This window comes from Trematomus bernacchii, unplaced genomic scaffold (assembly GCF_902827165.1).
Source record: "Trematomus bernacchii unplaced genomic scaffold, fTreBer1.1, whole genome shotgun sequence".
In the NCBI taxonomy this organism is placed as follows: domain Eukaryota; kingdom Metazoa; phylum Chordata; class Actinopteri; order Perciformes; family Nototheniidae; genus Trematomus; species Trematomus bernacchii.
In genome coordinates, this window is record NW_022987588.1 from 1,964,367 (window position 1) to 1,976,798 (window position 12,432).

The following is a 12,432-nucleotide window of genomic DNA, read 5'->3' on the forward strand; positions in this document are numbered from 1 at the left end:
ACACAAGGCAATTCAAAGTGCTTTACAAAAATGAAAGACATTAAGAAGCATATTATAAAACTGCATTTAAAAACACTCATTTAAAAGCAAAGATATAAAATGGCATTTAAAAACACTCATTTCAAAAGCAAAGATACTGTAATAAAACATGAATAACAAAGGTACATGAATTAAAGTTACAGTGCCGTGTGAGATACACACATCTGAAATGTTTAGGTCTGACTCTCAATCATTGCTAACTTTTTAGCAGATATAGTTTACTATGACCTCACTTTCTCTCTACTTTCTTTTTTAACTTATCCTTTAGTTATTTCAAGTGTTTCATGCTAAACGAACCCCCCTTTTGAAAATTGTAATCTGCAACCCAATATTACGAAAATTCAACGGATCCTGGCCATATTTGTGTAGCATATAAAATGAATTTGCTCCCAGACATTCATGTCAGCAGCAGTCCATGGAGACAGTCCTTTGACAGTTTGCCTCTTGAATTTTTTTATTTTTAAAAGTTCTGCCCCAGCTTGTCCTTGTAGCCTGACGGTCACATGTCTGAGGATAAATGAGTGCAGAGGGGCCGCGGGACGGAGACAGTTACCTCAAGGTTAAACTCAATTTAACATGTAATTCCAAATATATGCCTCTTATTTAGGCCGCTGGGCACGTGGCATACCCTTACCTGCAGGAGGTCATTTCACTACTGCCATCAATTATTCTCCAGAGGTAATAAACTTTATGTTCCAACCACAGAGACCCTTTCATGTGCTTCCATTGGAGCCACCTCACCTCTGACCCCCTGACACAGAACACTGGTGGCTGGTGTGTGTGGCACCAAACTCAGACAGCGTATATATCACCGCTCTGTGAGCCCGGATCAAAGGGCTGTACTGTACTGGTGACAATATTCACCATTTCATATCATATCCAATGAAACATCATCTCTCCTTCATGGTGAGATGCTTGGGATATCGTTTAAATATTAGCTGGTGCCCGACTCACACATTTATCATCATAAAGAGAAGAAATAAGATGTACTAACTTACACACAACAAAATACGCTAATTCTAACTACGGCTGAAATTAAAGCTTATTTTCACAAGTGATGTCAAATATCCAACAAATAGTCTTTGTGTGTCCCAAAAAATTGGACATTGTCACATTCTACCTCACAAGGTAGAACAGAATTATATTGCTGCTTGATAAATCATTTTAAAATATGACTTATATTATGAATAAATTGTGATTCTTCTCAAAATGTAGAAAATGCACTCATAAAACACAAACAATGCCAAAAAGAATTATAAATACTAGTGTCCCATTCTCAAAAACATCATTAAATAACCCAGAAAGCTACTCAAATTTAAAGTGTTTTTGCTCACATTTTAAATGATAAAATACAATTATTAAGTCAAAAACTGTACTAAATTAGAAACACCTTTTTAAAGCAAACCAGTGTTTTTCAGACATAGCACCATAAACTTGACCTTTTTAGGTTCAATTATTTATTTTTATAGTTGATTCAAACAGCATTTCATTTGGTTTCAGTTCATATTGTCCTTAGTGCAGTGTTTACTTACCATCTGTGAGGTATCCACGGAGACAATGCAGCGAGTTTCCTCTGGTGGGCACTCGAGGCCACTAGAGACACTCGTCCCTCCTGAGAGAGAAAACAACCGTTACAGTCAGTGGTTACTGTCCTCACATTGGACACTTTACTGGTTCCATGTTTTTCACACAAATACTTCCAGGCTTTGTGTGAAACAACAACACATGAATGTTTAGGGAATATCTCAAACAAAGATATTAAAAAACATTATTTGGTATGAGTAGCAAACCCGACATGAATCAGACTTTCATTAATTCTGAACGCAATGCGGATGTGGCTCTGCAATGTATTTAAATGTTTGCACTTAGTGACATTCTTGTTAAATAAAGTTTTAAAGAAATAATTTAAAAAAAGCAAAGGTGCAAATAACCCATCATCAGGACTTTGTTCTATGAAAATGACCGGAGGCTTCAGGATATAATTGCTTAAAGTGGACCTATTATGCTATATTGGAAAAATATATTGTAGGGCCATACCTATACAAAACATGTCTGTGAAGTTTTTTGCTTAAAATACCAAACAGATCACCCATTGTAGCTCATACCCCTCTTTTGCAGCCCTGTTAGAGAAACGCTGATTTTGGGTCCTTCGCTTGAAAAATAAATAAAGAGGAGGCGGAGCTAATGCCTGATCAGAATTCTACCGGAGATAAAGTTAAATTCTGCTGTGATAAAACGCCATCCTGTTCTAAACCACATCAAAGATTATTTCTGAAACAGTATGGAGCTCAAAATATTTCTCTCTTGCGGGTTTATCACAAGGTGAGTTCCTTTTTTTATTTCCTGCTTTTTAAAACACATGTGCTATACAGTACAGGTTAGCTCTGAGTGTTAGCGAGGCTTGCTAATGTAAACAAAGACGAGATTACGTCCAAAACACGGCAGGCATTGTTTCTGATAGCAATTTTCTGTGGGTCCGCCGCCGATTTGACGTCATATCGGCAGCAAATCTGTATCCGCTCGTTGTACCCCAGTTTTTAAAAGATTTGGGTACGGAGGAAAAGAGAGAGGGTTTTATTTTCTGACGCTGCGCGAGTTCCCCGACGCACCGGGGACACATATTTATGTATAAAAGACATCACAAAGTGCATTTTGCATGATAGGTCCCCTTTAAATATTTGACTGACTTTTATTACTCAGGAACCTGTTGAGAAACTGCTGCAATAATGAAAACCATTTTTATTTTCGGTTATTTTGCTATCATTAAACAGTAGTGGCGGTGGCAGAAAGACAGAACATCAAGTTCTTCATAGTGTCGAATGTACGGAAGTACTAAGTTTACCAGGTTGATTTACAGTTTGTGAGTATGAGGCTTCATTAATAAAAATAACAGAAATTCACAAGCATGAGTTGGGTGTAAATAATACTTCAATGTACATACTGTACATTACAATTGTAAAGTACATTATGTATTAAAGTACATTAAATGCAAATACACATCTAGTGTTCTGTACATAAAGTCTGAGACTGCTAATTATGGTGCTTAGAGACATTGATATCATGACTTACCTCCATATGGTATCAAACAAACATCATGTTTGCACGCCAGTTCAACTATTTTCACCACATCATCGTGGCAGTCTGCAAAGACACAGAACATCATTTTAGAAATTAGTGGCCATCATAAAGGGAATGTTTTCATTTACCGTACTGTATTGCATTCATAAATAAAGTGTAAACATAATAACAGAGTGGACACATTGTAAAGGAAATACAAATGCCCCCTAACACTTGGTGTGTACATGAGACAATAAATACATGTATATGGGCGGTGCCATTAGAGCTGAGGGACATTTTGATTTGCCTGATCGCTGTATTTTGCCTGGGGCTTTCCTCAGGCGGAGTCCGACTGCATGAGGCTCTGCTCTCAGGGGTGGGATGTGCTGGATCAATACAAACGTGCTTTGGCCAATCACAGCTCTCACATCCATTCACACTGGAGTGGTGAGCGAGTGGGAAGGGTGGCAATACCCGCCTACGTGGATGTGCCTGACTGGCCTCAATTGCTTTTAGAGGCATTGAGAAATGCCTGCATTCTAGTGCATTTTGCCATCCAATTAAACACACAGCTTCTGCCCACGGATTACAGTCCAACAAACTAAACCTCCACTTAAAATACACAGCTTGACTTGGAAGGCATACTGAGGAATGCAAATTACAGGTCAAAATATCTATTATATGCAGAGCAAATGAGTGTGTATTCGGTCAAATTTAAATGTGGTGCTGGTGCGGATGAAACGATGCCCACAGTTGCTTAGTGATTTGCTGCCCATTTGGGAGGGTGCTAATCAAGTCTCAGTCATCAGTCAACACTCATTTGCATGATACAAAAGTGCCAGCGATAACAACAGAAAACCAATCTCTGCATCATAATTCATGGGTGCAGTGTGCAGAGCCAGACCGTGGAGTATTGGGTGTCAACCGTCCTCCCCCTGACGCTTCTTATTAAGCCTCCACTCATACATATTAATACCCCTGCCTCTGCAGAGATTAACCCTTTAAATCACCTAAGCCAGTAGGTGGGGGGGGGGGGGGATCAGGGATGCTATGTGGGAGGAAAAAAACAAAGCAATAAAAACAGAGATGACACAGCTTCTGAACTCACTTGGCCATACCACCATATCCGGAACACGACCAACTTTCCCCTCTCGCAGAGCAAAGATCTCGTGTAAGCAATGTCCTGGAATAAAATACAGGAATGAGATGAAGAGCCCACAAGAATATTAATATAATCATTACATACACACAAACACTAAGTTATAAGACATTACATATATGATATGCTCCATTTTAACAAGAATTAATATTGGGTAATTTCAAGTGCAACGTTTTCTCCCATAATGCCTTACCATGGGCCCGAAACACCCGGTCCTCTGCGTCATGAGAGAAGGGAATACCTGTGGATTTCAGTTCTTCCAAGAAGGCCTCGTTTAGAGTGGGAGGCTGTACAGCACCGCTATTCAGAACAGGCTGAAAGAAACAAAGCCATTGTGTTAATATGTAACTGTGGGTTACTAAGTGTTCTTCTTCCCCATTCATTGAAGACGCAACAAATAAATATGATTCACACTCACCGCTGCTGGAGATTTATGCTGCATACTGGCCCCAAACGTGCCTTCGAACCATTCCTTCAGAGCAGGGATGATCATACCACTTAGCCTATACCTGGAAGGAACACAGATTGAATGAACATCCAAATAATACAAAAATATAAAATAATCATCAACGCTTCATGTATTAGTGATTTCCTGTATTGGAAGTCAAATAGAAAACATCTGAATGCTTCACTGGGCTTGTTCATTTAAAGGTCCCCTATTATACTGTTTTTCATCAATATATTATAGGTCTCAGATATATACAAAACATGTCTGAAGTGTTTGGCTCGTAATACCAAACAGATCATGCATTGTAGCATCCCATAAACCCCTCTGTTTCAGCCCTGTTTCAAAAGTGCTGATTCTCTGTCTGTTACTTTAGATGAAAATAAGGAGCCACTCCCAACGCCCCTCTGAGGGATATTTGGTTAAAAAGAACACAATGGTGCTCTAGGAGGAGATTCAGGTGGTAGGTGGTGGGGGGGGGGGGGGGGGGGTGTTGCCTTGGTTGGTTATTGGCTAATGGTTACACAAGCCAAAAAATCGTTATGACATCATAAAGTGGCCAAAATCTGATCAGCTCATTTTCAGACAGGTTTTTATATAAATGGATCAGGACAAAAAGAGAGCAAATCTTTTTTCCTGAAACATTCAGAATCTCTTTACACAGAGGGGACACATGTTTATGTATAATATAATAGACATGAAAAAGTGGATTTTGCATAATAGGTGACTTTTAAAACCAGGACTGTGTCTAATAAGAAGAGTGTGAGGGTTGTGTCCAATGAGGTTATTAGGGAAGCAGAGCAGCGGTGACAATGCTGTCCATGTGACCGCCCTCTCCATCCCTGAATAATCAAGTTTCTGGCACAGCCCGGGCCAGCCCATCAGGGGACTCTGGCGTGCCTTTGTCCACGAGACCATGAAACACACCCTATAATGGAAAGCCTCTGTCGAAGAGAGCATGGAGGAGGAGAATACTGTCTGTGACATTCCTCCAACAGCCCCCAGCCCCGATATCTGTGTACGCCACCCAGGTAGCTATTCACTCCAAAGGGCAGAGAGCGATTTCTATGAACTACTTTCACAGGAGGAAACCGTTTGCTGTGCAACATCCTGTTTAGCTCGCCTCATTACTCAAAACACATCCTCATACACAGAGTGCTAGTTCTCCATGTTAACAGTCTGACTAGTCATATGTCATGATTATAATCACATGGCTCATCTTTACCTCTGCTCTTGTCATGGGAGACGTGGATAAAGTTGCTGTTGTTAACTGGAGCCATATCTAGTAAGATTGAGGACAACTGGCTTTGTTTCCCTCAGACATTCAAATGTTTTTGGAAAGTGTTTTCTGCTAACGAGCTACAGAGTTTGGGAGAGCTGACAATCACAAGCAGTGACCTTCTCATATGACAATAAACAGTTCAAATGCCAACCAGTAGGTGGCAGTAGCACCACATTGCTGTGAGCGTAGGAAGGGGACAACAAATGATTTTAAAAGCACACAGTATGGCCTGTGAAAAATGATCGAGGCAGAAGTCCAGTCATTAGGTTTGGATGAAGGTAGAGACAAAGGATGTACCAGAACAAGATTAGAGGCTGAATGAGATGTAGTTAAGCATTGGGAGCAGTGATTATTATACAGTACCTTTTGCCTGTAAATTCTGCTTGACCTTTCTTATTGAAGAGGAATTTTGTATCGCTGTATCCCCAGCCGTTCCATTTCATGATTTCCTGCCTGTGGAAAAACAAATAATGGGAGATATTAAACATAAAATGTATAACCCTTACACTGAAGTCAAGACATGAGATGAAACACCATCGCTGACATTTAAACAGACATATTGCATTTCTGAGGGAGGATTTGCATTCATCCCAGGTGGCAATGCTTTGCAGCTGTAGAGTATGGGAGGGTGCAGACGGGCACACCAATGCAGAGGCAGAAGCTACACATTCAGATAACTTATCCATCAGACGTTCCTCCTGTGCCCTCAGCCTTTTGCCATCCCTTAAATTAATATTATTTAAATGTATGGCACCTGTTAGTATGGATGAAACCGTTACCAGCTTCGCTATACACAGATTCATGGTTTGACTAACGCTCTTTAAAAAGCGTACAGTAAATAATGTCCAGCGTCAATCAAAGTAGGCAACAGTCTCCAGGATGCAGGATGAAGAATGCAACATGGTTTAGTTTTGAGTCACCAAAAACATTGCATAAGGCAATGATATGGGTCCAGAGATATTTCAGCCTTCTAAAAGGACTTAGTACTTGTGCATGGGTCAATGTTAGTGCATAGCACTGCTATTATTTTGTTGTTTTCATTATAAAACGTGTGTGTATATCAGTACTTGTTGATCATGTTCGGCACAGTTTAATAAAACAGTAATAATGATTACAGTGTTACATTTGATTACTTTAATTTGTATATTACATGTTCATACCATTAAGTCTCTACCTGGTAGCCACCATAGCTAATTTATTATTGCTGAATTGTTAATATTAGGCCTATTCCTAAATATGTTTGCTGAACTATCAAGCTCCAGCTAATTATTGAGCAACATATATCCACTAATATAGCACATAAGCACCAGACATACTTTCTGTTATTAGTGGTGGAATCAGCAAGAAAATAAAAGTACAGCCATAGCTACTTAACAAATGCTATACTATGCTGAGGGATATCCCATTATAATCAACGGCAGCTTCACAACCAGAGATGACGCTACACTGTCTATGCTGCAATACTGAGCAGAGCTTGTGTGCTGCACTGGCACTCTGCAGAGACAGCTCACGCAGCAACCATAACTCATGGGTCACTTGGGATGGGATGCTAACACAGTGGAGTAAAAGCCATAATTGAGATTAATACCCGCCAAAATGGAGTTTCCTATAAATTAGAAGCGAGAGCAGAAATGAGAGAGACACACTGAGACTGAGTCATACTTTAATGAATCATCGCCACCATTGATATGCTGTCATAGCCACTGAACATACTGAATAAAAATGTATCAATAAATATAGCGAGTGTGTGTCAAGGTCAGGAAGTACACACTTATGACAATGTAAGGTGATTAGCAAGGTCTTCATTAATATTTTTTGACTAAATTAGCTCTTCATTGCTAACGGGCAACTTTTACCTCATCCAAATCAAAGGCCTGAGCATTGAAGCTGTAATGATGCTGTGTGAAGACCTCTAAAGGGTGGGAGTTGTAGTTTTGTGCTATTTAAATAACTTAGACTTAATTAGACCTATCAAATTGGATACAAATGATGTTGTAGCAGCCTGTAATGCTTTCTTATATCAACATGCTACAAGGGCATGACATTGTCTAAGGAACACTATTTTGAATTTAGAAGGATTTTATTAAACTATACAATCTGTAGTATAATGACGCTAATCTCACTATGACTATAAACTGGGATAAGGTTATTGAATATGTGGAGCTGAAAACATTTTGATTGCACAACACACTGTACAAATAATAACCTTTCAGTAGAGCCTCAAAAATGATCAAAAGTAATCTACACCTCAGTTTAAACTAACACGCCCATCAAGCTTTATTGTTGTGAGGCTGTCTTTCAGTTTGAGCTTGGTGGAGCCAAGATACCATAAATCCTGAAAATCTGGATTTCTCCCTGAAACCACTAAACAAACCATGCCTGAAAGGTGCTTTAAAAATGAGACAACAGCAAAGGTTGTGGCTGAAAAGCTAAACAGAGAAAGTCTTTTGGCACTTATCCATACAAACAATGACTATGTGTTTTTGTACTTGTATTGTATGTGGTTATGTTAGACTAAACAAGACTGAGACAATGATTGCCACAGAGTTAGATTGCGCCTGTTCCTGGTACAGAAAAATATATATCATTCATAAGGGCTTAACCCAAGAATTATACCAATAATTGACTAATCTAATCTTTATATTGTTATATAGCTTAATCAACTAATGATTTGGTCTATACAATGTCAGAAAATAGTGTCCATCGCAGGTTCTCAAAGGCCGATTTGATGTATTTGAATGTCTTGTTTGTTAGGCCAAAAAACTAAAATATTTAGTTGGATATGACACTAAGAAAATTAGGGAATTTCCATATTTGAGAGGCTGAAAGCCATGTACATAAATATGTACTACTGGTAGTAAAATAAAGTAAAATAGCAATAATTATTCTGTCGGTGGATTTATTACACATAAATATTTCATTAGTAAATTCATTGTTGCAGCTCTGTGTTGTTATTCACCCTTTACTGATGTTCCATGTAATAATGTAACTATATTACTTATGATGATATTGATGGACAAACACACTGATTGTTAAATGATTGTTTCCTTAACATTCAAACTTCCTACACTTTCAACCCCGAGTTCAAGATCAGTTTTACAATTAATGGAACAAACATTTCCTCAAGACACAATATTCCATCTTATCATCCCAATGTCATTTTGACCAGAACAGGAAATGATGAATTTCACAAGGCCAAATGCTTAGTACTTCTGAGTGCAGCTTTTGCCCTTTTAACTACATCTGTTATCTCAGACTGGCACTAGATGTCAGCACCGTGTTAAGGCGTTTCCTCAAAAGGAACTGAGCTGCCAATAGGTTGAAAGTCATACCACCACTTGTCCTAGCCAATCAGATCCTCAGCAGAGGAGACAGAGAAGTTTCTGTATGTCAACTATTGTTAACATGACTTACATTATTTCTGATGTGTCCCATATATTGAAAACTAGTAAAGGAAACTATAAATAAAATAAAAATTCTCTTGTACTCAATGATTCCCTTACCAACATGTGTGCTTTACATTGTAATCACATAAGATTATTTGTATCGATTATAGCATGGATAGTTGAATGACTGGCAAAGCTAGTGAATCAAACTGTATGACTTAATTATCTGTAGCATCAGAAAGTGCCAGATAAGCCACTTCCTGCTTGGTTTTAGGACCTCACTAACGCTGAAAAACAGCCATATAACACAATAAACGATCAAATATAAGACAGAGAAAAAGGCTTTAGCTGACCAACTTTAAGAAAGTCGACTACACCAGCAGCCTTAAACTCTTGAGAGTGAAGCTAGCCGCACCCACAATCCTAGCGAATGAATACAGACACTGTAGCCAAGTGACGTTAGCTAGCAGGCTAATTAAAGCAGGTTTAGCCACCTATCACTACGTTTTAACGCTTGGGAAAGAGAGAGAAGCCAGTCTGTCAGTGCATGTCACCCTCATGTGTTCCTGTTTCCTGATGTTTTACTTAATAACAAGCTAAAACCAGAGAGGATGGACCCTCAAACACTGCTCCATCACAGCCTTGTACCTTCTCCTCGGCACCGTCTTCCCCTCCTCTCTGGAGATATCTGTCTGGCTGCCCTCGGCTTTGCACTCGGCGGCTATGATGGTGGAGTCCCCGTCCTCTCGTCCCTGTAAATGTCCGGTAATTATTCTCAGTCTTTGCTGTGCAACCCGCTGCCTGTCGGAGCTGCCGCTGCTGTTGGACGCCATGCTGCTTCCTTGTTTGTGAAGGGAGGGAGCAGCGGATCCATGAGCGGCTGTCAGAGGTCAGCGCAGGGAAAGTGCGCCGCGTTCACAGACCGTCGGAAAAATCACTGTCGGTCCACATGAATGACACGAGTAGTGGTAAATGCATGGCAACTGAGAAATGGGAATTTGTTCTTGCCACGTTTAGCATTCGGAGAGAGCAGAGGTGGAAGAAGTACTGGATATTGTACTTAAGTAAAAGTACCAGAATGTAGAAATACTCTTTTACAAGTAAAATCACTGCCATTCAAATGTTCTTTAAGTAAAAGTGCAAAAGTATAAGCATCAAAATATACTTATAGTACCAAAAGTACTCATTACACAGATTGGTCCATTTCAGAATAATATTTATAATGTGTACTGATTATAATAATGTGTGCATTTTAGTGTTATCAAAGCTGGTAAAGGTGCAGCTAATTGTAATTACTTTGTATGCTGCAGGGTAGCTTGTGAATTTTACTCCAGGTGTAACTAAAGTTTTGTTTAAGTGTTGATTATATTTCACATCAATAACCCAAATGTACAATATAAGTAAATGTACTTAATAAATGTAGTGGTGTAAAAGTACACCATTTACCTCTTAATTGTTGTGGGGTAAAAGTACAAAGTAGCAAAAAATGGAAATAAGTAAAGTACAAGTCCCTCAAACTTGTACTTAAATACAGTACTTGAGTAAATCTACTTAGTTACTTTACACCACTGGGATAGCATATTATATGGGACAACAAAACATAATTTTAAGATAATGCCATACAATAAATATTTTTTGACGGTAACTTTGTGTTATAATTAGCAGTGGTAAAGACAAACATTACATTAATGCAAATCATGTGAACAACATATTATTCTTTTTTAATACATGTTCATGTTCATCTTTCTGAATGTCTTTTTACATTTCTATATATCCCTACCTCTTTTAAATATCTGCACAGCCCTCCACTTTAATATATAATATTGCAGTTTGTATGCATTGTACATACTGTACATGTATATTTGTATGTGGTGTTAATACGTGTCTTTATCATTTTAATGTTAAATCGTATATATATTATAATCGTTCTATTTTTGATCTTCTCTTACAATGTATTACCTTATGTTGTTTATGTTTGCACCACCATACACCAAAGTTAATTCCTTGTATGTGTAAATGTACCTGGCATAAACAGCTTCAAATACATTTAGTTGAGTAAAAAGTACAATAGTTGCCTTTGAATTGCAATAGAATAAATAAATTATAAGTTAGCACAAAAATAAATACTGGACTAAATTGAACGTGCCCCAATATTGTACTTAAATACAGCCTAGTAAATGTACTTTCCAAATCTGGTTCAGATTTGCAATGAAATGATAAATCGATTAATCAATTAGGAGATTTACAAAAAAATATCTTTTACTATTTAAATGACCACATAATCATTAAAAACATTTTACCATTAGAAATGCCATATATCGTGCTTGTGGTAGCTTTTCAAGTTTCAAATAGCTTTTCTATTCATACATGATTGTAAAGTGTATATGTTTGGGTTTTGGACTTAGAGTCGACATAACAAACAATGTGAATATGCCTTTTGAAGATTAAAAACGATAATTGTGTTGTATGTTTTAAATCCCTCATTGCTGAACTTTGAAACCAGAAAATTAAACATAGTTGCACAAGTTACGTTTTCTTTATTCTGCACTTGAATGCACCACTTTACTTATTTCCCAGCATGCCTTGCAATATACGACTGGTTGCATATGCTCCATTGACTGAATTAACAGTCACATTACATAGATGTTAAGGAGATAAATAAATGAATTTAGTCCTTCTAGTATAACTACTTTAAATAATAAAGTTGTGTGGACATTTTAAATGTATTTTAACAGTATGTTAAAGTGAACTAATGCTATTTTAAGAAAATTATTATTTTAATTATTGATTTTAACTTTTAAAACAGCATCATCTAGGGTTAAAAGTCCTCATGTGTAATTTGTGACGTGTTTTTAAAAAGTAATATTATATGACTTAATTGTTTACCTCCACTCACTCACCTGAACACTGTTTCCATATGGCACACAGCAGTGCTACTTAACTAATCATTCAACACAAAGTTAGTATACATAAACATCCAAAAACAGTATATTTAGAATAAACATTAACATTGGTTTAAACTTTCAAAAAAGACAGAGGCTGTGAAAACAATATTGAAACCAAA

At 37.8% G+C, this 12,432-nt stretch overlaps 1 protein-coding gene across 1 annotated transcript in view; it reads right to left on the reverse strand.

The window, feature by feature from the left end:
* agps (alkylglycerone phosphate synthase) overlaps nt 1-10,267 on the reverse strand; it is a 29,191-nt gene extending 18,924 nt beyond the window's left edge. Inside the window, exons 1-7 of the mRNA XM_034128752.1 lie at nt 10,017-10,267; nt 6,346-6,435; nt 4,674-4,764; nt 4,449-4,569; nt 4,205-4,279; nt 3,109-3,180; nt 1,572-1,651 (exon numbers count right to left, since the gene is read on the reverse strand). Of these exons, the coding sequence (XP_033984643.1) occupies nt 1,572-1,651; nt 3,109-3,180; nt 4,205-4,279; nt 4,449-4,569; nt 4,674-4,764; nt 6,346-6,435; nt 10,017-10,201 (714 nt within the window). The 5' untranslated portion in view covers nt 10,202-10,267. The remainder of the gene's footprint in view (nt 1-1,571; nt 1,652-3,108; nt 3,181-4,204; nt 4,280-4,448; nt 4,570-4,673; nt 4,765-6,345; nt 6,436-10,016) is intronic.
* Between the last annotated feature and the right edge of the window lie 2,165 nt (nt 10,268-12,432).